This window comes from Periplaneta americana, chromosome 3, assembly GCF_040183065.1.
Source record: "Periplaneta americana isolate PAMFEO1 chromosome 3, P.americana_PAMFEO1_priV1, whole genome shotgun sequence".
NCBI lineage: Eukaryota > Metazoa > Arthropoda > Insecta > Blattodea > Blattidae > Periplaneta > Periplaneta americana.
The window spans coordinates 127,628,350-127,650,113 of NC_091119.1; the positions used below are offsets into that span (position 1 = coordinate 127,628,350).

Consider the following 21,764-nt stretch of genomic DNA (forward strand, 5'->3'; position numbering starts at 1 on the left):
CTGTTTATTTCAATTTTTGTACTCTACAGTTTGTTAGTAAGTAGCCTCTCTTCTAGAGAATGAACAGCACTCAAAAGAAAATTTTGCGGAATATCTTCAAAATGTTTACAAATTTCCACAGTGACGACAAATTATAGGGCCAGGCAATATCTATAGTCGGCCTGGATATCGCAGTCGGTATAGCGCTGGCCTTCTATGCTCGAGATTGCAGGTTCGATCCCGGTCCAGATCAATGGCATTTAAGGGTGGTTAAATACGACAGGCTCATGTCAGTAGATTTACTGGCACGTAAAAGAACTCCTGCGGGACAAAATTCCGGCACACCGGCGATGCTGATATAACATCGGCAGTTGCGAGCGTCATTAAATAAACCATAATTAATAAGAATCTCTACAACATTTATTGTAGGCCTACCAAGTTCATGAGATATGCTGGCGTTGTTAGCAGAAGAGGAGACGATAATATGGGATGTGCTACTGGAGCTATATGACTAGTATGAACCGTTTGGGATGAAGATCTGTAAATGCAAACAAGCCGAAGTCCATGGTTATCGGAAAAAAAATAAAGAAGGTAAATTTGCGGATTCGAAAGAAGCAGAAGAACAAGTGGACTTGTGGGTGTACAAGCAGTAACATGAGCTGCAGCCAGGAACTCAAAAGGAGGATAGCAATGGCAAAGGAAGCTTTCAATAGAAAAAGGAGCATCTTCTGCGGATCTCTGGAAAAAGAATTAAGGAAGAGACTAGTGAAGTGCTTTGTGTGGAGTGTGGCATTGTATGGTGGCAGAAACATGGACATTACGACGAAGTGAAGAGAGCGAATAAAAGCATTTTAAATGCGGACGTGGAGAAGAATGGAGCGTGTGAAATGGACAGACAGAATAAGAAATGAAGCAGTGTTAGAAAGAGTGGGTGAAGAAAGTATGAAGCCACCGGCGTGGCTCAGTCGATTAAGACGCTTGCCTGCCGGTCTGAAGTTGCGTTCGGGTGCGGGTTCGATCCCCGCTTGGGCTGATTACCTGGTTGGGGTTTTCCGAGGTTTTCCCCAACCGTAATGTGAATGCAAGGTAATCTATGGCGAATCCTCGGCCTCATCTCGCCAAATATAATCTCGCTATCAATATCATCGACGCTAAATAACCTAGTAGTTGATACAGCGTCGTTAAATAACCAACTAAAAAAAGAAAAGAAAGTATGATCACAGTCTAGTATATACAGTCACGAAGCTTGAGTTGTGAGGGTGCTAGGAACAATAGACTGTGCCGGTGGACTACTATTTCGCATTGTCTGTAATGAGGCGATATTAGCGTCCTAGTGGTTAGCAACTATCTACAGGTGCATATTTATTACGTATTGAGCTTCGTAACTGTATAACTAGAGTGTGGTATGATGCTGAAACTGATCAGAAAGAGAAAAACGAATTCGTTGGGTTACTAGCTGAAAAGAAACTGCCTACTGAAGGATACACTGGAATGAATGATGAACGGAAGAAAAGTTCTGAGCAGTAGAAGATATCAGATGAAATACGAAAGACCTGCCTTTCGGAAGAAAACAACTATGAATGAATGAATGTAGACATAACAGTGAATAAGGCCAATTCGTACTGTGTAGAGGCAAATCCAATATTTTCTGGTAAAATTTACAAAAATACACAAATTAACTCACTCAAGACTAGTTTGAATCGCTATTTATTTACCATAGCAACAATCGGAAAATATGAAACTGAAACATAAATTTCTGTGAAAATAAAATGATTTTCCTGACTTGTGAAGGGCCCTCTGTATAACAAATAAATTAATCACTTGATTCAACATTTCAAAAACTTTAATTATTTTGTCTACATTATTTCCCTATTTTCATCAAATTATTAAGCGTGAAGATTTTTAATGTTTTGGTTTCCATGGTTACCATTATATAATTCACTCTTGCACAGTTACACAATTTATATTTCAGTCTTAAAGAACTTTTTCTACGTAGCTGTGAGCCCACCCTGGTTGAGGATAGCAGCTGTCGTCACGTCACTTCTACGACAAGTATGACGGTGTCGTTACTCAAACGGTGGGTCGCGGACCATTAACAATCCCTGCAAGCTCCACTAAGACTCAAAGCTGGCGAGTACACGAAGTAATTTATTGTGACGCTGAGACACACAATTCACACCCTTAACAGCTCTAGAAATTATCTTCCCATAATACAGAAAACAACTGTCTGTAGCTGGTTGTCAACGTTGCTGCTGCGTTAGGTTTGATGACTCAGGCGTTGACAACGCAAAACATTGTGGAATATTCGCTGCAGAATTTCTACGAAGTTGGCTTCATGTGAAAATGATGCGGTAGAGATTTTTCGAGCTATATTCTTGTATCGCTGATAATAATAGTCAATTACGGCGAAATAAGTAAACAATGCAACATGGAAAATTAACTGATTTCTATGGACGAGAGCATATAATACACAATAATAATAATAATAATAATAATAATAATAATAATAATAATAATAATAATAAAATAATGATTTTATTTAACCTGACAGAGTTAATTAATATTTAAGGAGAAAAATTCGCTCCGGCGCCGGGGATCAAACCCGGGTCCTTGGTTCTACGTATCAATTGCTCTGACCACTGAGCTACGCCGAATTCAATCCACAGCACCGGGGAAAAACTGAAGGAGGAAGATTCGATCCGGTGCTGTGGATTGAATTCGGCGTAGCTCAGTGGTCAGAGCGCTTGGTACGTAGAACCAAGGACCCGGGTTTGATCCCCGGCGCCGGAGCGAATTTTTCTCCTCAAATATTGTCAACAGTACAGAGATTATTCTGTAAGACAAATTAATAAATCTATAATATTCTCATAGCTAGCAGTGCATCATAACTGCGGAATCCCGGCCAAACAAGTCACTCAACTGAGTGCGCTCCTAGTATAATGGCAGTTGACACTAGACATATACGTCAACATATATGCCTAACCTGGAGTCAGGCCACAAGGGGAAACACTGAAGGAGGAAGATTCGATCCGGTGCTGTGGATTGAATTCGGCGTAGCTCAGTAGTCAGAGCGCTTGGTACGTAGAAGCAAGGACCCGGGTTCGATCCCCGGCGCCGGAGCGAATTTTTCTCCTCAAATATTAATTAACTCTGTCAGGTTAAATAAAACATTTTTTTATTATTATTATTGTTATTATTATTATTATTGTGCTGAACTGTAATAGGCCCCAGGCTGTTGTAGTCTACAGCAGAATAAATATTAGTAAATAAATAAATAAAATAAATTATTATTATTACTATTATTATTATTATTATTATTATTATTATTATTATTATTATGCTGAACTGTTATAGGCCCCAGGTTGTTGTAGTCTACAGCAGAATAAATATTAGTAAATAAATAAATAAAATAAATTATTATTATTACTATTATTGTTATTACTATTATTATTATTATTATTATTATTATTATTATTAATATTATTCTATGTAAGAGGAAATGAATTTATTCTTTTGCTTAATTTTATTTAACTAACGACTTATGTTTGAACAGCTGTGTAAGTTATTCCCAGAGAAAATCCCAGATCATCTTGGTACGTTCTTTGCAGTCGTCGACGAATTTCAGCGTCCATAGTTCAAAAAGCTATATTATGAGTATGAGGTTTATGTTATATTTCAATAGTAATAATAAACAGAGATAAAGTGGTAGAAAGACAGAGAGAGAGAGAGAGAAAGAGAGAGAGAGAGGTAGAACGAAAAATGGACGAACAGACAGATAAATAAAACAATATAAAATTGACAATAAAATATCTCGCCGATTAAAATAAATGAATGCAAACTTTGTTGCAGTGATATTCGTTAAGTGAAGATGGTTTGGCCTTGCAGTTTATGATGTTGCAAAGACATACCAAACAATCTGGACAGATGGACGTCGTTATGGCAACTGGACTGTATCGGTCCACATCGATTGCGACTCCGACCCGTTTAGGGAGCTGTAATGATCGCGGTTGCTGTTCCGTGCTGCATACTGATTAGGCGCAGCTAATTATGCCAGTATAACATGTCATTAGGCGGTGCCATTGCAGGATGAAGCCATCAGCTTCGATTTATTGGGGGTGGTGAAGAGGGAGAGGGCACTGAATGTGATGCTCTGTCGCCCACTTCACTGGCATCCCTGCGGCAATCTCAAGTCCGAGAATAGGGAAAAATTATTGTCGTATGTGTCTACGTTGTTCTGTCGCCTACTTAAATGGCACTCGTAATCTACAGGTAGATTTGTCGGAAACGGCCGCCTATGTCTTTAACTCAAAATACTTGCGTATTAAAATTTTCATAGAAATGTTTTTAAAATTATTATTATTACTATTATTATTATTAGTATTATTATTATATTATTATTCTCGTTATTTTATATTATTTTGTTGTTTATTCATTTATATGATTCCATCCTTTCATTTTAAATTACAATTATTTTTGTCATTATTTTATGTATTTTAGTCATCCATTTTATTCCGTCCATTCATTGTCATTACTGTCATTAATTGTAATTATTGTCTTTATGTGTAATAATTATTTTATGCACTTTATTGTGATTTTGTCATTATTACTTCTGTCATTTTGTAATTATGCTTTGTGCTGAACTGTTAGTAGTAGAGCACAATAAATAATAGTAAATAAATAAATAAATAAATATTATCATTATTATTATTATTACTATTATTATTATTACGTCATGGTCTTTACGGAAAGCGCGCTGGTTCGAGTACTTCTGCAGGAAGAAATTTTCTCATGAAATTTTGGGATTTTATGGGACCAGTGCCCACCCGCAACGTGATGCACTTGGTGCTATATGTAGCGAAATCCGATTACGAAAACCAGCTATAACGGCAGGTACGTTTGGAACCTAAAAAGTCTGTAGCACCACGGATGATGATGATTATTATTATTATTATTATTATTATTATTATTATTATTATTATTATTATTATTGCTACTGCTACTACTACTTTTCCGCGACTACCATTCACTACTTTTCTGCACAACGTTTGAAAATCTCTAGCCTATACCATACCGGTATTATTTCTAGAAGTTTATGAGGATAGAATACTAGTCCTTCTGTATAAGAAGGCACAACTTTATCCCTTAGCGGTTGAACTTTACAGAGTATTGTAATACTTCGTATAATGAGGAAGTGACAATCAGTGCTCTCCTTCTCGAAGTAGTTTTACCGTCCTTTAACCCCGAGGTCATTGGATATTTTACGAGATTCGACCCCATGAACTTCCAAAGAGAGACGAGTCATAACCTCTAGTCCCGAAATCACAAGCATGGCGGGCTTATCTGATGGAGTCCTTTCAATTAGCGAGCGCCAAGTTGCTATGACAACGCGTGGCTTTCATTCAGGATTCGTGGAACGCAGCCGCTGCGCTTTTTAACATTAAATTAACTTTCAAGTATTTGGCTTCAAGTTATCCAGGCGGCGCGGCGGGCTCGCTGACACGAACCGTGACAAAACAGGCGCGTTCTGCCCTATACTGTAAAGCATTAAAACAGTTATTTTCTGCGTCATGTTTCCACTCTTGAGAACAAATTCGGCAATACAGGTTTATGTTGGCTAATTGTTTATTTTAACAAATGTTATTCAAGGCAATGCAGCGATGGGGTGATATACAGAGTGAACAGTAAGTAATACCATTCGTTTCAGGTTATTCTTCGAGATATTTCAAACTAAAAAGTTAAATACAGTACAATTTTGCTCGTTTTTGTTTCCTTTTCGAGATAAAAATTGTTTTATATGGAACATTTAATTCTCACTGTGCTCAGTCAATTTAAGAGATCTTTGCGTTTTTCAGTAGGGTCACCAAGTATTACTTCTTTTACGTTTTGGGGATAACGGGGCTAAAAAAATTGGGAAACAAAATACAAGAAACGAAAGAAAAGATACGATAAATAAGATAAAGAAGAAACAACTTAGGCCTACTTACTTACAAATTACTTTCATGGAACCCGGAGATTCATTGCCGCCCTCACATAATCCCTCCAGTCCCTATCCTGTGCGATTATTCCAGTCTCTACCTTCATGTCCCACCTCCCTCAAATCCATTTTAATATTATCCTCTCATCTACGTCTCGGCCTCCCCAAAGGTATTTTTCCCTCCGGTCTCCCAACTAACACTCTATATGCATTTCTGGATTTGTCCATACGTGCTACATGCCGTGCCTTTCTCGAACGTCTGGATTTAATGTTCCTAAAATTATGTCGGTGAAGAATACAATGTGTGCAATTCTGCGTTGTGTAACTTTCTCCATTCTCCTGTAACTTCATCCCTCTTAACCCCAAATATTTTCCTAAGAATCTTATCCTCAAACACCCTTAATCTCTGTTCCGCTCTCAAAGTGAGAGACCAAGTTTCAAACCATACAGAACAGGTAATATAACTGTTTTAAAAAATCCTAACTTTCAGACTTTTTGACAGCAGACTAGATGACAAAAGCTTTTCAACCGAATAATAACACGCATTTCCCATATTTATTCTGCGTTTAATGTCCTCCGAAGAGTCATTTATATTTGTTACTGTTGTTCCAAGATATTTTAATTTTTCCACCTCTTCGAAGGATAAATCTCCAATTTTTATGTTTCCATTTCATACAATATTCTGGTCACGAGACAAAATTCCTTAAAGAAAGAACACAAGAAGGAAAAAGAGGAGAAGTTAAATATTCAGAAGAAAAACATGAGAAGCTAGATTATACCTGTAGTATTAGTAGCGATAATAATAATAATAATATTAACAATAATAATAACAATAATAATAATAATAATAATAATAATGGTAGTAGTAGTAGTAGTAATAGTATCAGAGCAGCAGCGAGTAGTAGTAGTAGTAGTAGTAGTAGTAGTAGTAGTAGTAGTAGTAGTAGTAGTAGCAGTAGCATTTCAATAAACAAATTTTCAATAAGGTTACTCTGCATCCATATTCAACATGGGCGATAAATGGACAATTTTTTCGCCTGGAGCCCTCTATCACAAACAAGGTTCTTTATATACCGTAAATCCATTAAATAAGGACAAGGAAAGAAATAAAATTTTAATTTGAATATTTATCGACGCTGTATACACTTGGAGGTTATTTAATGGCAATGTAACATGATAGCAAGCTGGTATGTGGCGAGATGAGTTCAGGGATTCGCCATGACATAGTCCTGTGGTTGGGGAAAACCTAAAAAGGAAGTACTGTACCAGTCCAAGGGAAATTCGAAGTCACGTACGAGAGAGAAGAAGGAGCACGCGTTCATCTTGTTACTGCCAGAGCTGTGCTGATGGCAGGACGAAGATACGGCAGAAGACAAGAAAACGGAAGAAGAGAAGGAAGAATATAGCAAGGAACAATAAAAATGGAGGTAAGGAAGGAAATCAGACAGAATGGAAGTGATAAGATAAAGATGGTAAAAGGAGGAGGAGAGAAGGGAAATGATCAAGAAAGGGGAAGTAGAAGGAAGACATCAAGATAGGAGGTAAAAAAGGATAAAAGGAGAAAGATTCAGATGAAGGAGAACAGACAAAGAAGAGAACATATAAGGAAGGAGGAAGAAGGAATATCAGTAGAACACGACGACGAAAAGAGGAAAATGAGTGTTGAATAAAAACAAGAAAAAGAGTGGGAAAGTAGTGATAAAGTAAGTAGTGAAAGAAGATGCAGCACAAGAAAGAAATATTTTGTTTGTCACCATACCGTCACAGAAGCGCAAAATACACCCTATAGCACAAATATCAAGTTAAATAAAGAGTAGGTATGTATAACAGCGGCGATTCCTCCATGAAGGATATGAGGATGATCCTACAGTTTAATTTAGTGCCTCTGAGGACAGAAAACATTTTAATTACAGATTTTGATTTTCAATGTGTCCCAACATAATTATAAGCCTTTAAGTTTCCACTTTCCGTCGTGAGTTGTCACTGCACAGTTCAGAAATAATTTCCGAGGAACCATCCAAATATCTTACAGCAAACGGTTTTTTTTTTTCTAGCAGTGGTGTTAGCGGGCAGGGGAGGGTGCGGAGGGTGGGGTATGGCTCGACTTCAACCGCGTTTGAGGATATGACTGTGTATCCTAATACTACGACCCTTCTTTCTGGGTGATGGAGACCCTGTCAAAAACTACAATAAGAATTTTCAATGCAGTTCATTGGTCATTTTAAAAGAATAGGATAAACGAAATAATAAATAATTTAAAATGATATAATATAACAAATAAAATGAATAAAAAATAAAATTACATAAATGAAATAAGCTATAACAAATACAAGAATTAACAGGACTTTCAGATGAGAGGACTGCCGAAAGAATATCTGAAGTTTTATTCGATCATTTAGAAGAATTTAACTGTAGCAAGAAATTAATTGCGCAAACGTACGACGGAACATCGGTAAATATCGGGCAGTACAATGGCTTAGGAGCCATCTTCGCAAATAAAAAGGGGAGGAGAATCGAACTTCACTACAAATAAACTGCCAGTTCCAGAATGGTGAGTCAAAGACTAGCATATGCCTACTTGTATTGATTTTGCATGCTCTATTATTATTATTATTATTATTATTATTATTATTATTATTATTATTAGTTTCTGTCTTGGTCATCAGTCGTCAATCTCATATTCTACATACAAAAAATATCACGAGTCGCCACTGATGTATAAATAACAGAGAAATACGTAAGCTTACATAACAATTGTCCGCATGGTTACTCAATAAACTGAACTGTCACCATGGATACTCAGTAGCCCTTACAGAGAGTTTGTTTGTTCACTTTAAGTGGCAATTTTCACCTTATTGGTGTCAGGCATTTTTATAAATAGAAAAATTATGCTAACTCCACCGTAAGAAGCGGACCATAATACTCAAAGCCCCATCACCCAACCTTTATGCTGCGCTGAATAGCTTTCTATACGGACCGGCCGTCTGTAATCTTATAGGAAACTTTTGTATCAGGCTCTGTGATATTGTAGTTGTCATCCTCTGAGAGGGTGCGCAAGAGGGGCTCCATTCATTCGACACCGACACCCCGGGTAGAGGGCGGCCCATATGTTTGTTTGTATGCTGGTTGTCTTGGTATCAAGCAGCCAATTTTCTCGAGGGGGCTTAGCCACACAAAACTACTGTATCAAAGGACCACACAGTAACAAAGTACTGCCATTGATACAGATTTCCGAATGAACGTACCTTATAAAAATACGGGACACAAAAACACTTGAAAGTGAGCTTGTTGTGATGTTTCCATTTCCATGGAAATTTAAAATGTAAATAAATCGAACGTTGATATGGTCGTCGTCATCCTCCTCCTCCTCCTACTCCTCCTCAGCATCATCATCATCATCATCATCATCATCTCCTTCAACATAGTTATTTTTGATAATCAGAGAGAATGAAAGTATTTATAAAAAACTTAAACTATAAAGACTTTATAATAAAATTAGAAACCATTTTCCAAATTTGAAATATTTTAAAATTGAAGCTTTTAAAAAAGAAATCTATAAAATTATTCATAACTAGCCGTACCCGTGCGCTCCGCTGCACCTGTTAGAAATAAATATAAAGTAATTACACAATTAAAATAGGACGTTTGATCCAGGGAACAACTTTTACAACAGCGCAAGATAATCTGCTTCGCTCATTACCCAATTTTTTTGCATTGCATTTATTGCATATATATTTTATGTATTTTAACACGATTCAATTCAGCATAGTTAAAATTTGAATTATAAAATAATGGATTGCTAAGCTAACGTATTATTACTGCATACTAAATCAATACACTCTCGTTATTCGTTAATTCTCTGAGATTAAAATGAGTGTACATAAATATTATTTTAAGAAATACAGAAAACGAATGTAGACTACAAAATAGCCTATCAAATTTTCTGTGCATAAGAAGCTATTTTAATCTTACCTGTCCTCGATTTACTCAGACGTTACTGTAATAACATTATAGGATTATGTCCATCTAGAGAAACTACACTTTCCAATGGTGAAATAATAATTAATTATACAAATCGGTTAATTTAGCTTCTGATATTACTTCATAAAAACACAGAAACATTCTCTGTAGGCTATGTTTAATAGCTTTCGATTGTTGATGTCTAAGACCCCTGTTTCGATTGTTGTTGTCCAAGATCCCTTATAGACGAAGTCATTTGTTCTTAATTCATTGCACCGTCTTAGATGGCGTTATTTTATTTTTAAAACTCATTTATCTCATTAAATATAAGTGCTATCAACATTTTGTAAAGAATAAAACTTATCGGAAATCATTTTTAAAGAAACTTTTGTTATGTAACATTTTTCACAAAAATCAATAATAAGCGAGATATTTCGATTTATTTAATTCAGTCCCCCTTATAACCCCCCTTTTAAATAAAGTATTTTGAATGCCATATAGCCTAAAATCTAAGTTACAACGAACTTAATTTATATTCAATTTTTCATATAAATCGGTTCAGCCATTATCGCGTGAAAAGGTAACAAACATACAGACAGACATACAAACAAAAATTTCAAAAATGCGATTTTCGGTTTCAGGGTGGTTAATTATATATGTTAGGACCAATTATTTTTGGAAAATCGAAAATTACCAGAACAATTTCGGCTACAGATTTATTATTAGTATATATATATATAATATTAACAAATGTGTATATTTTACCTTTTATTTCTATCGACTATATTCATGTTTTTATTGAATATCACTGGCTTCTGTCTGATTGTCAATTTATATTAAATGTGTTCTTTTCTCTTTCTTCCTTATTCATTTATTTATTTATTTATTTATTTATTTTTGGCTCTTGTGTGTTATTTAAAAACTTATTGGTTTCAATTAAGTTACTTACTGTCCTTGTAAATTTTATGTTATATTATTGACACCGTACACGAGCCTGGTTCTTACGGTAGTGGCTAGAAACATTTTTGTTTTAAGTTATAATTTTCATTTGTGCTCACTAGCTAGCTAGTTAAATAAATTAATTAAATAAAATAAATAATGTGACAATGGAGGCCCAAAGCCGCCGATGAAGTATAATAGAGACAAATGAAACATGTTCCAGTAAGAAGTGACAGGGGATTCACAATCCTAATGGTTGTGAAAGTAGGTAGCTCTACTTGTTTTATTTTTTGTGTTTTTTTTATCATTATGGCCATGTTTTTTTATTATTAATATTTTTATTGTATTTCGTCTTTGATTTTAAGGAAATCATTCAGCAGTTTATTACATAATGCTCGAATTTTATTCACTTGCAAGTAAATTACACAACACTTGACAGAAGGCAGCACTCGTAAGCTTTTGACTGTGCAGCAACTAGCGGAGACATTTTGAACTTCGCGTTACGCTAAAATATGACATTTTCTCATTGTATTATATCTCGAATAACGACGAATAAAGAAAAGTGAATAAATGTTTTAAAAAGCAGAAATTAAAATAGGAAACAAGAAAAGAATGTATATGTATATGTATATGTATATGTATATATATATATATATATATAATTTGAAAACAATGAACGAAATTAAATGGAGAAAGTGAATGGTGAAGAAGCAAGACAATTTAATCCAAATTAAAACAAAGTATGAGAAATATCATTATGACATATTAATAGACCTAATAAAACGAAAAGAATAGGCCCATTAAAAAACTTAAATTATAGATAAAATACGCAAGAGAGGTGATTAAAAATTTAACACAGAAGGACAGAATGGAATATAAACATAAATAAGACTAGAGAATTAGAAGATGCAAGGGAAATAGAAGATAAATTAAAAGAGATAAAAATAAGAAAAGAAGTAGAGAACTTAAGAAAGAAAAAAAGAAAAGAAAGAGAGGAGAAGAAAGGAAGATCGAGAAGAAAAAGAAGGAAAGGAAGGAACATGTTCACTCCAGTCTGTTACGCGGTTTTTGCTCCGGGCTCTCGATTGTCTTGATTGCCAATCCCACTGGAATCGCGTAGCTTCACCGGAACCGACCCGGAAACGGAAGTGCTTAGCACGCGTGGACACTTGCAGTCTTCTTTTGTCAGCGCCGACGTGTCATCTCCGATTCCTTAAGTCTCTATTGTAGTGACGTCAAGAGCGACCCCGCGTTTCCGGCCCGCTAGGGGTGAGGCGCCATACCCCGCCAAATTAAGAAGCAATCTTAAGAGGGATCACTCCAGTTCATCAACACTGGCGCAGTCAAGTCACAACAAACAGTTGGACGCTGACAATTGCATGTGTTTATTGCTGCAGTTAGTGACGGTTTTGAGCTGCTGGAGAAACCCAGTGCATTGATGCAAATGGAGTGAGACTCATAGAAAACAATTCACAGCAGTCGTGGCGATTTAAAAGGTGAGTTTTATGGTATTCCGCAATTAAATAAGTGAAATACTCTACATTTTCCTCCATTCTTCTATATTACTTACTATTTTTTTCTTAGTTTCCTTTCTTCTTTCTTTCCTCATTTTTAGTCACTTCCTCCTCATATTTTGTTAATAATTCTTGTATTACCACTCATTTTCTCTTTATTAATTTCTTCTCAGTTAGTCTACTTCTCACATACCTTTAATCTCGTTTCAATTCAATTTTCTTCCTTTTATTTTCATTTCCCATCCTTCCGCTTTTATTTCCAAATGTACCTCATTTCAGTTTACAGTATGTCCTTTTTCCAAACCTCTCTTCATTTATTATCCCATGCTTCTGTTTTGTAGGCCTAATTTATATTCCTTACTCTGTCTTCCATACTTCTTCCTTTCTTATTTTCTGAACTCACGTTCTCTCAGTTACATCCCCTTACACAAACTTCCCTCCCTTCTTTATTCTAAACTTAGGTTCCCTCGGATATTTATTTTCTTTTACGTTCTTTCTAATATTTCTCCTTTCACAAACTTCCCCCCGTTCATTATTTTAAACTTACGTCCTCTCAGATATTTTCTCTTTTTCAAACTTTTCCCCCCTTTATTATTCTAAACTTACGTTCTCTCAGATATTTTTTCCTTCTCAAACTTCCCCCCGTTTGTTATTCTAAACTTAGGTTATCTCAGATATTTATTCTTTCTCAAATTTCTTACGTTCTCTCAGATATTTCCTCTTTCTCAAGCTTCCCCTCGTTTATTACTCCAAACTTACGTTCTCTCAGACATATCCTCTTTCCCATAATTCGTTTATTATTCTAAACTCACATTCTTTCAGATATTTAAGGCCTGCTTTTTCCTATAATTCTCTCCGTTTGTGATTCTAAACTCACGTTCTTTCAGATAAAGACCTGCTCTTTCCCAAACTTTTCTCCGTTTATTATTCTAAACCTACGTTCTCTCAGACATATCCTCTTTCCCATAATTCCTTCCGTTTATTATTCTGAACTCATGTTCTTTCAGATATTTAAGGCCTGCTCTTCCCAAACTTTTCTTCATTTATTATTTTAACTTACTTTCTCTCAGATATTTATTCTTTCCCATAATTCTCTTCGTTTATTATTCTATACTTACGTTCTCTCAGATATTTCCTCTTTTTCATACTTACTCCAGTTTATTATTCTAAACTTACGTTCTCCCAGATATTTCGTCTTTCTCATACTTCCCTTCGTTTATTATTCTGTACTTACTTTCTCTTAGATATTACCCATTTCCAAAATTCCCTTCATTTATTATTCTATCCTTTTCTTTTGTAATTTATTTTGTTTAGACTCTCTTTCTTGTTTTCTAGACTTCAGTTTTTTCAGTCATTTCACTTTCGTAATTTCCTTTCATCCACCTTTCCTTCCTTTTCTTCTCTTGCTTCTTTAAATTCTTTCCTTCTCCTCTTTTTCGTTTCAGTCACTTATCTACTCTCCTAAATTCTATTCCTTTATTCTTTCCCCTCCTATCTAATATTTTTTCTCTACCTTCTTATTGCAACCTGCAATATTTCTTCTACTTTATGTCCTTCCGTCGACCTGGTTGGCGAGTTGGTATAGCGCTGGCCTTCTATGCCCAAGATTGCGGGTTCGATCCCGGGCCAGGTCGATGGCATTTAAGAGTGCTTAAATGCGACAGGCTCATGTCAGTATATTTACTGGCATGTAAAAGAACTCCTGAGGGACAAAATTCCGGCACATCCGGCGACGCTGATATAACCTCTGCAGTTGCGAGCGTCGTTAAATAAATCATAACACATTTATGTCCTTCCTTTCGTTTGTTTCTTATTCTTATTTATTTATTTATTTATTTATTTATTTATTTATTTATTTATTTATTTATTTATTTATTTATTTATTTATTTATTTATTTATTTTCTATTTCCTTTCTATATCTTCTTTGCAGTCATTCTTACTTTCTTTATTTTCGTTTTTCAGTAGCTTATTTCCCCTCGTCTTTCCAGGTCTTTCTTTTTTAACTTTAACTTTTATTCTTCTTTTCATTTTTTATTTACTTTCCCTTTTGTTTCTTTTTCTCTTTCTTTACAATCAATTCCTCTATTGCTTTACATTTCTATGTTTCTTTGTCAGGCTTCTTCAAACCTTACACTGTGATCTATTATCATCTCCGAGTTGGAAGATCTATCAATAAAATTCTCTTCTGTATCTTTATACCCGCTTAAAATACTTTGTCCCGTGCTACAAAAATGTCACACAACTTTGCAAATAAAGATTTCAAGATGTTTCTCTTACATTCTACAATTCAAAACATTTGGACAATAAAATGAAACGAGGAAACCGTCCTCTCTTTTCAAATGGAAGAATTTTACATGAACTGCCACCACACAAAGTGACTGACCGGCTTCCCATATTGTATAACGGAAGCGATCCTATACAGTTGTGAAGGCAATGCCGTGTACTGCGAAAACCTTTGTAGAGTACAACGGTGACACACAGGGGGGGGAGGCTAATGGCGGTTAATAAAAGAGAAAACCAAACAATTCGGCAAGTGGATACGGGGTCAGTATCTTCAACCACTTGCCTCCCTTTCACAGATGTATCCCGGCCCTCCAATTTGGAGACGAAAGCCGACAATGCACTTGAGATGGGACAGGGCAGCAGTTGGAACAATGACACCGTTACCCGCTTGGGTAACATATTTTAATGTCAACTTAACCTTCCTTTTCGGTTACCTGTTGAGGCAATAATTTATAGAGTTTATAGCGACGGGCCAACTGCTTGATACGTCGACCATATGGCAGGTAACCTTCCCAATCGAAAGCTGTTGATACAAAATTTAATTAACTCATTGAAGTAGTTCTCGCGAAAGCTACAATGTTCACAACTGTTCATATATATAAGACAGACACATCATCATCATCATCATCATCATCATCATCATCATCATCAATCATTCTCGTCTTTGTCGTAGTTTTTCTCCATTGTCACATCACTTTTTTCACTGTATTTTCATAAATTACCATTAAATGATTCTTATACTTTTTCTTCGTCTTTTTCAACATCATCTTGACCCAGCCATAGCTCAATCAACCTGTCGCATTATCAATTATGGAATAAGAATTAGGTCTCCGTCAGGTTATGCCATATTCTCTCTTCACAATTTCCATTTCATTACTAACTTCGTCTCGGAAAATAGGCCATAATTTGTGCTTCCGTGACGCCGAATTGATCGTTCACCATGGTGGGCGTTCCTAAGGATTTACGGAGATTGGTAGATGGCGATGGTTGTGGATTCTAGACGATTCACAGATCTGCATAAGAGGTACTGAAGTCTCTCACGCTCTCGCTTTACTAACGGTGACATAACGACTCTTGTAGAACTGTGATGTATGGAAAATCACCACCATAAGTACAGTATACAGATTTGATGGCTGGAGAGGAATGCGTAGTGTGGCGGACGGTGGAGCCAGCTTAGCCGGGCGGCACAATCTGCACGTAACTCAATCCTTCATGAGTGTACAAAAATCCTACTTAAGCTGAAGTGTTTAGGAATGGTCCATGTCCCGCCCGATAATCATCTGTAGCCTACCTCTATATCTATAGACAACAATGGAATGACCATAGAATGGATGAAGACCGTGTAACAAAAATCATACTAAAGTATAGACTTACTGGGGGAAGAAACTTTTGTAGATCGAGGAAGCTAGATTCGGATCAATTTCCTTGAAGACAAAACAAGCCACGAGTCTCATACTGTGGTGTGGTGGTGGTGGTGGTGGTGATGGTTTTCTTTTTTGTCTCTTTTTGCCATCATTACAGTCTTACTTTTTTCTGTTTAGTTTCCATTTTTAGTCTAGATAGTGAACCAACAATGACTGTAGGCCAGGGGTCCTCAAACCTTTTGAGATCTCGTCGCTTTTCATATGCCACATTTACCATGCGATGCTCTTTGTCCAAAATTAAAATAAAAGTGCCCAAATTCGACTTGATGATTTTTTAAAAGAAAATTGTCAATTATATTGCTAGTTCATGTTCTTTTAAACGTAAAAGTACAAAATGAGAATAAAATTTTATTATATAACTAATAGAATAAGAAGACTCTAATGTGCTAGACATATTTTTGTTGCACGTGACTTCATGTATGCAACTTGTTCATAACGGCAAAATATCTCGTCCTGTATTTTATGTTTACCGTTTCTATTTTTTCACTAACATTTAAGGATTAGGTACAGCTTACAGCAGTAACATTTTGGAAATATTCAACATTTTTTTCTTCCGTTACTGTATCTTGTACAATAATGAAAATTAGTATGTGTATAAAACACTGTCATTCTGCTATATGAAAAAAATACCTTTACGATAAAAAAAATTATTTATATTTTCCTTCTTCAAAATTCAAAATGGTGGCAGTTCACTGCCCAGTGATGAAGCTTTTCCCTCATAACTAAAAAACTATCCAACATTCTGTGATGAAATTTTTTGTGTGTATTTATGCATGTCATATCTACAGCATGATGCAAAATCGCTTCTCTACCTTTGATAGATTGTCTAATAAAAAAATAAATTCATTTAAAAAATCGTCAAATATCAGTATTTTACATATAGGCTATATATTATTTATTAAGGAATATAGTTGAAAGACCATGATATTGTAAACACGAGTTTCAGTAATAAAATAAAAGAGAACATGAAAAAGTTAACAAGTTTATGAGTTATGAGGGAAACGCTTCATCAGTAAACTGCCACTATTTTGAATTTTGAAAAAAAAAAAGTAAATAATTTTTTTAAATCGTAATAATATTTTTTATAGGAGGACAGTGTTTTACACATACTAATTTTCATTATTGTACAAGATACAGTAATGGAGGAAAAAAATGTCGAATATTTCCAAAAATTTTACTGCTGTAAACTGTACCTAACCCCTTAACTCTTCCTGCTCAACAGTAGCGAAAATTGATGGTGAATCAGCAGTAAGCGGGTCTGTAACTCACTTCTGTTAATCTGTTACTGGAGAAAATAATATCAAATAAATATGTACACTTATTGAAAATTTGCATGTTGGTTTCACTACACATTATAAAAGTTTCGGTTTCTTCTTATAGCCGCGACGGTCCAGGCTAGGATCGCCGAAGCACAGTTTGGGAACCCCTGCTGTAGACAAAAGATTTCGTACACTTGTGTCCAGAAATCGCAGAGCATTTCTTTTAAGACACCACAGCTTAATACATCAGTGCAGTATTATGATTCCAAAACATGTACGCCGGGTTCAAGGCTAAGTGTCATCCCTGTGTACACTATGATTGCCGAAAGGCGGAATTTATGTCCAAGGAGGGGGGGGGGAGAGGAAATAAGTGCAGCTTAAGACATGAAGTAGGTCACATAATAGAGAGGTTTTAATGACGGAGTAAACAGATGTGGGTAGCAGAAAATGGGGTACTCAAGAGTGGATAATGCTCCACGCGACACATTAACCCGTTTATAAACAAACTCGACGACAAAATAACCCGCTACCTACTCCATAATGACTTGTCTTAAATACCAGCCTTCTGTAATTGCAGCACATTTCTACAGTCAATATACTCGTCACGACTATAATTTATGCAAAGACATTATACAGGGCGTTCACTTTAATGATATACTGTTGTATTACAGTAAAATACTATTAAAAATGATAGGTGAAAATATACATTAAGGAGACCAAGTTTCGCAAGAACACTCAATCAACAACTATCGTTTTATTTTATAATACCGTATTTGCTCGCGTACTTTGCGCCACCGTGTATTTTACGCACCCTAAATTTTAAAGGATTATTTTGAACTTTAATTTTGCTCCGTGTATTTTCCGCACACATTTTACCTACTTTTTTCAGTGTAGTATGAATTTTCCCTTCCTAAATTCCATTGTCAATACTGTACTGTCCAAATTTCACGAGAAGATCCCTGTGAGGGGGGTATGGTCCTTGCGGGTTAAGAGGAGAAAGTAACCAGTAACTCCGCGTTCTTGAAGGAACAGGCGGATGGGAGTGATGTCATTGGCCGGCTGGTACAAACAAGGCTCAGTCAATGGCCAGCCGGTACAGTGTCGGGGATAGGTTATAAGAGTGGGGGAAAAACACGCATTCCTTGCTCGGATCTTCTCGTGAAATGCATTCCACGGCATTATTGACTGACCAGTACCCAACTCAACTACCTATTTCACAAAGAAACCCTAAATAACGTCACTTCAACGCTGATGCTTGTCCTCGTTAATTACCCCTAAGGGCAGTGACTGTGACAAGTTTTACTGTTTAACAGTACGATATGCAGTTGTCACCGCAACATGAAGAATGCAACCACCTCAATTAAAGACTACCTATTGAGAATGCTACGTCTGCTATGTACTTTTCATTCATTATGATTGTCATATACCCAATTTAATTATTTATAATTCAAGATTACCAGTAGTCTTAGGTGAGAAAAGTATTGTATTCTTAATTAGTTTACTTTATAGTTGAATAAAGCCCAGATCAAGAAGTCTGATTAAAAAAAATTCGCAAATTTTACGCACCACAATTTTTCAAACAGCCAAAATAGATTAAAAAGTGCGCAAATTACGCGAGCAAATACGGTAAAATTATATATAAACTGTAATAACAGTACATACATCAATATTAAAAAGAACATAACCTACTTCTTCTTATTCTTTAGAGGACTGAAGTTATGGAGTATATAACTGTATTCGACTCATAATATTCATAATTTTTATTGACAAGATAATTAAGAATTCTATTCAAAATAATGTAAACTAAAAACAGTCGTCTTAGAACACTGCGTTCATACTTGAAATTCAATTCCAAATATTAAGATCCGATTTTTCAAAGTCAACATACTTTTAGTATAAAGACAACTGTTCCATGCACAACAAAAATAAACAGGCTATCACTATTATATATTTACAAATCAAAAAGAATATCAAAATAAAGTAATTCAAATTAACTGCGCAGAACGCAGTAAAATTTCGTCCACATGATAAATTAACATCGCTGTACAGTGAATTTATAATAATTATATAAACGACGAAATGCTGGCTGGCTTGTCATTTTGTTGGTAACTATAGCAACGTGGAAGTACTCACATTGTGTAGTTTGTAGTATAAACCGCAGGCGTTGCAAACCGGCTCGCCGTTCTGGTTTCGGCGCCAAAGCGTCGTGGTGGTCGTCTTGCAGTTGGCGCAACTCGTGCCCGCCCGCCGCGCCGCCGACTGCAACGACAGTTGAGCCAACATTTCCCGATATTACACCAGTAAACACTAGACAACCATGGACACTACACTAATGCTACTAGCTAAGACACTAATATCTATAGACAACACAGCACAATATAGAGTGGAAGAAAATCGTGTGTATTAATTTTTAATTGACGGTCCGGTCATTTTCATAACATTGTTAACGGTTAAATTTAAGGTTTTGTAAATAATTTTAATATCAATTCTTACTCTGCAGCATAAGCCTTTGGCGTGGCTCAAACAGTAGACCTAACTGGAAAATTAAGACTGTGCTTGGGGCGTGGTTTCGAAACCCACTTTGGCTATCTGGTTGGTTCTCTCGAGATTTTTAATTACTGTAAGACGAATGTCAATAGTAAATCGATGGGAAATCCTCAAAATCATTTGGCGAAATACCATCGCGCTATTAATTCCACCGAAAAGTAAAATAAGCCTTTAAAACAAAGGAAGAAATGGTTACCGTATCGATTCTTGTAGTCATGTCGTACCTATAGTCTAGTAAACTTGGTTTTTTAAAGAAAATATTTCAAATAGCGACACTGTCCACCACAAAATTCGTAACATATGCCGGACAAAGATTATTATCGGTCTATACGGGGAGAAACCGAGAAATACAGTATTTCCAAAAAGATAATCTAAAATCTTACATGTCAATCTCTGCCTGACATTATCAATGAAATATTAGTTCTTCCATCTATAATCTCTTGAAATGTAGTGAATTGTGTCTACCGCTTTTACTAAAGAAATTCTCCAAAGAATCATGGACGTCATTGGAACTACTAATTTTAGGTGGCTTATGAAGAAATTTCGTCCCGCGACATAGCATCGTGGTCAAAGACATCATCCTTAGTACTGACATTAAAAAATTCGCACTGGTTCAAGTCCCATTGGGGAAGAAATTTTCTCATGAAATTTCAGCCAGTGTGTGAGGCCGGTGTCCACACAGCATCGTGATGAGTTTGGGGAGCTATGTTGTTGTTGTTATTGTTTAGTCAACTGTCTGAAGACAGGTCTGAACCTCACAAATGATACCAAATAAGCACCACTTATGAGGCAACTAGGCCAGGAAATAATGGAGTAGGGTGGCCAGTTCCTTTCCCCCTAATTACATACATCGCCGACAAGATACATATTACACTACTCAGACGTCAGATGTATACAAACAAAATTGTTCTTCCTCCGACACATATTGTCAAGTGAGATGTACTGATTGATAATAGAGGGAAGCTATGATAGACAGCAAAATCCGGCTACGAAAACCAGGTATAACGTTCTCGTTGGATGATCGTTCACCTCTCCTGAGGCATGAGGACGTGAGACCAGCAGTCGGCTGGTCGACCTTACCCTTCATGGGCTGTTCGCGCCACGGATTGGATTATTCGTTAAGAAAGTTCTGACACTCTAACATGCCTGAAGAATCATACCAGAATAATAACACTTTTAATACTCCCACTCTGTATGTAACTAGGTAAAAGACAAATTCAGGGTGTTGTGAGGCTTAAGCTTTTTGTGCACTTCATAAAGAACAGGATTTCGTTTAACGATCACTCTACTATGCAAAAGTGTTGGCTTAGTAATGGTCCAATTGAGAATTGGATATTATCTGAGTTATGAATGAAATACTCTTGATTGTGATATATCATGTTTTTCCTTTGTTTCTACATATAGATATCTATGATATCTTACGGCTGCTTCTTCCAGAACCATTACGAAATATCCAGTCATAACTATATCATATAAAAGATTTTAAATAGTCGATCAGTTTTTTATACGAAATTTTATTAAAGCGACGACGTCATTATTATCATCATCATCATCATCATCATATTATGTCTTATTTTCCTTACATATAGACACAGAAATTATAATTTTGAAAGTATGTTTTACTAAAAGTTACACCACATTTGTGGCAGAATTACCAGTACCAACACTATGCTAATCTGATGTGAATTACAATATGGCATAAAAATTTATTAAAAGATTCTGGAAAGGATTAATTAACTGAACAGTTGGCAAAAATAAAGCATACATTACATGAACTCAGCTCACAACACCCTGTATAATATTATTTAATTAACATTGTAACACATATAGATACACTGGCAATAATTTATTTTTAGATTCATCTCTACCGTTTCTGAAATACAG

At 35.8% G+C, this 21,764-nt stretch overlaps 1 protein-coding gene across 1 annotated transcript in view; it reads right to left on the reverse strand.

Annotated features, from left to right (window-relative positions):
- The window catches only part of LOC138696513 (GATA-binding factor C-like), a 677,081-nt gene that overhangs the window by 97,045 nt on the left and 558,272 nt on the right, over positions 1–21,764 (reverse strand). Inside the window, exon 5 of the mRNA XM_069821569.1 lies at positions 19,467–19,592. Within this exon, the coding sequence (XP_069677670.1) occupies positions 19,467–19,592 (126 nt within the window). The remainder of the gene's footprint in view (positions 1–19,466; positions 19,593–21,764) is intronic.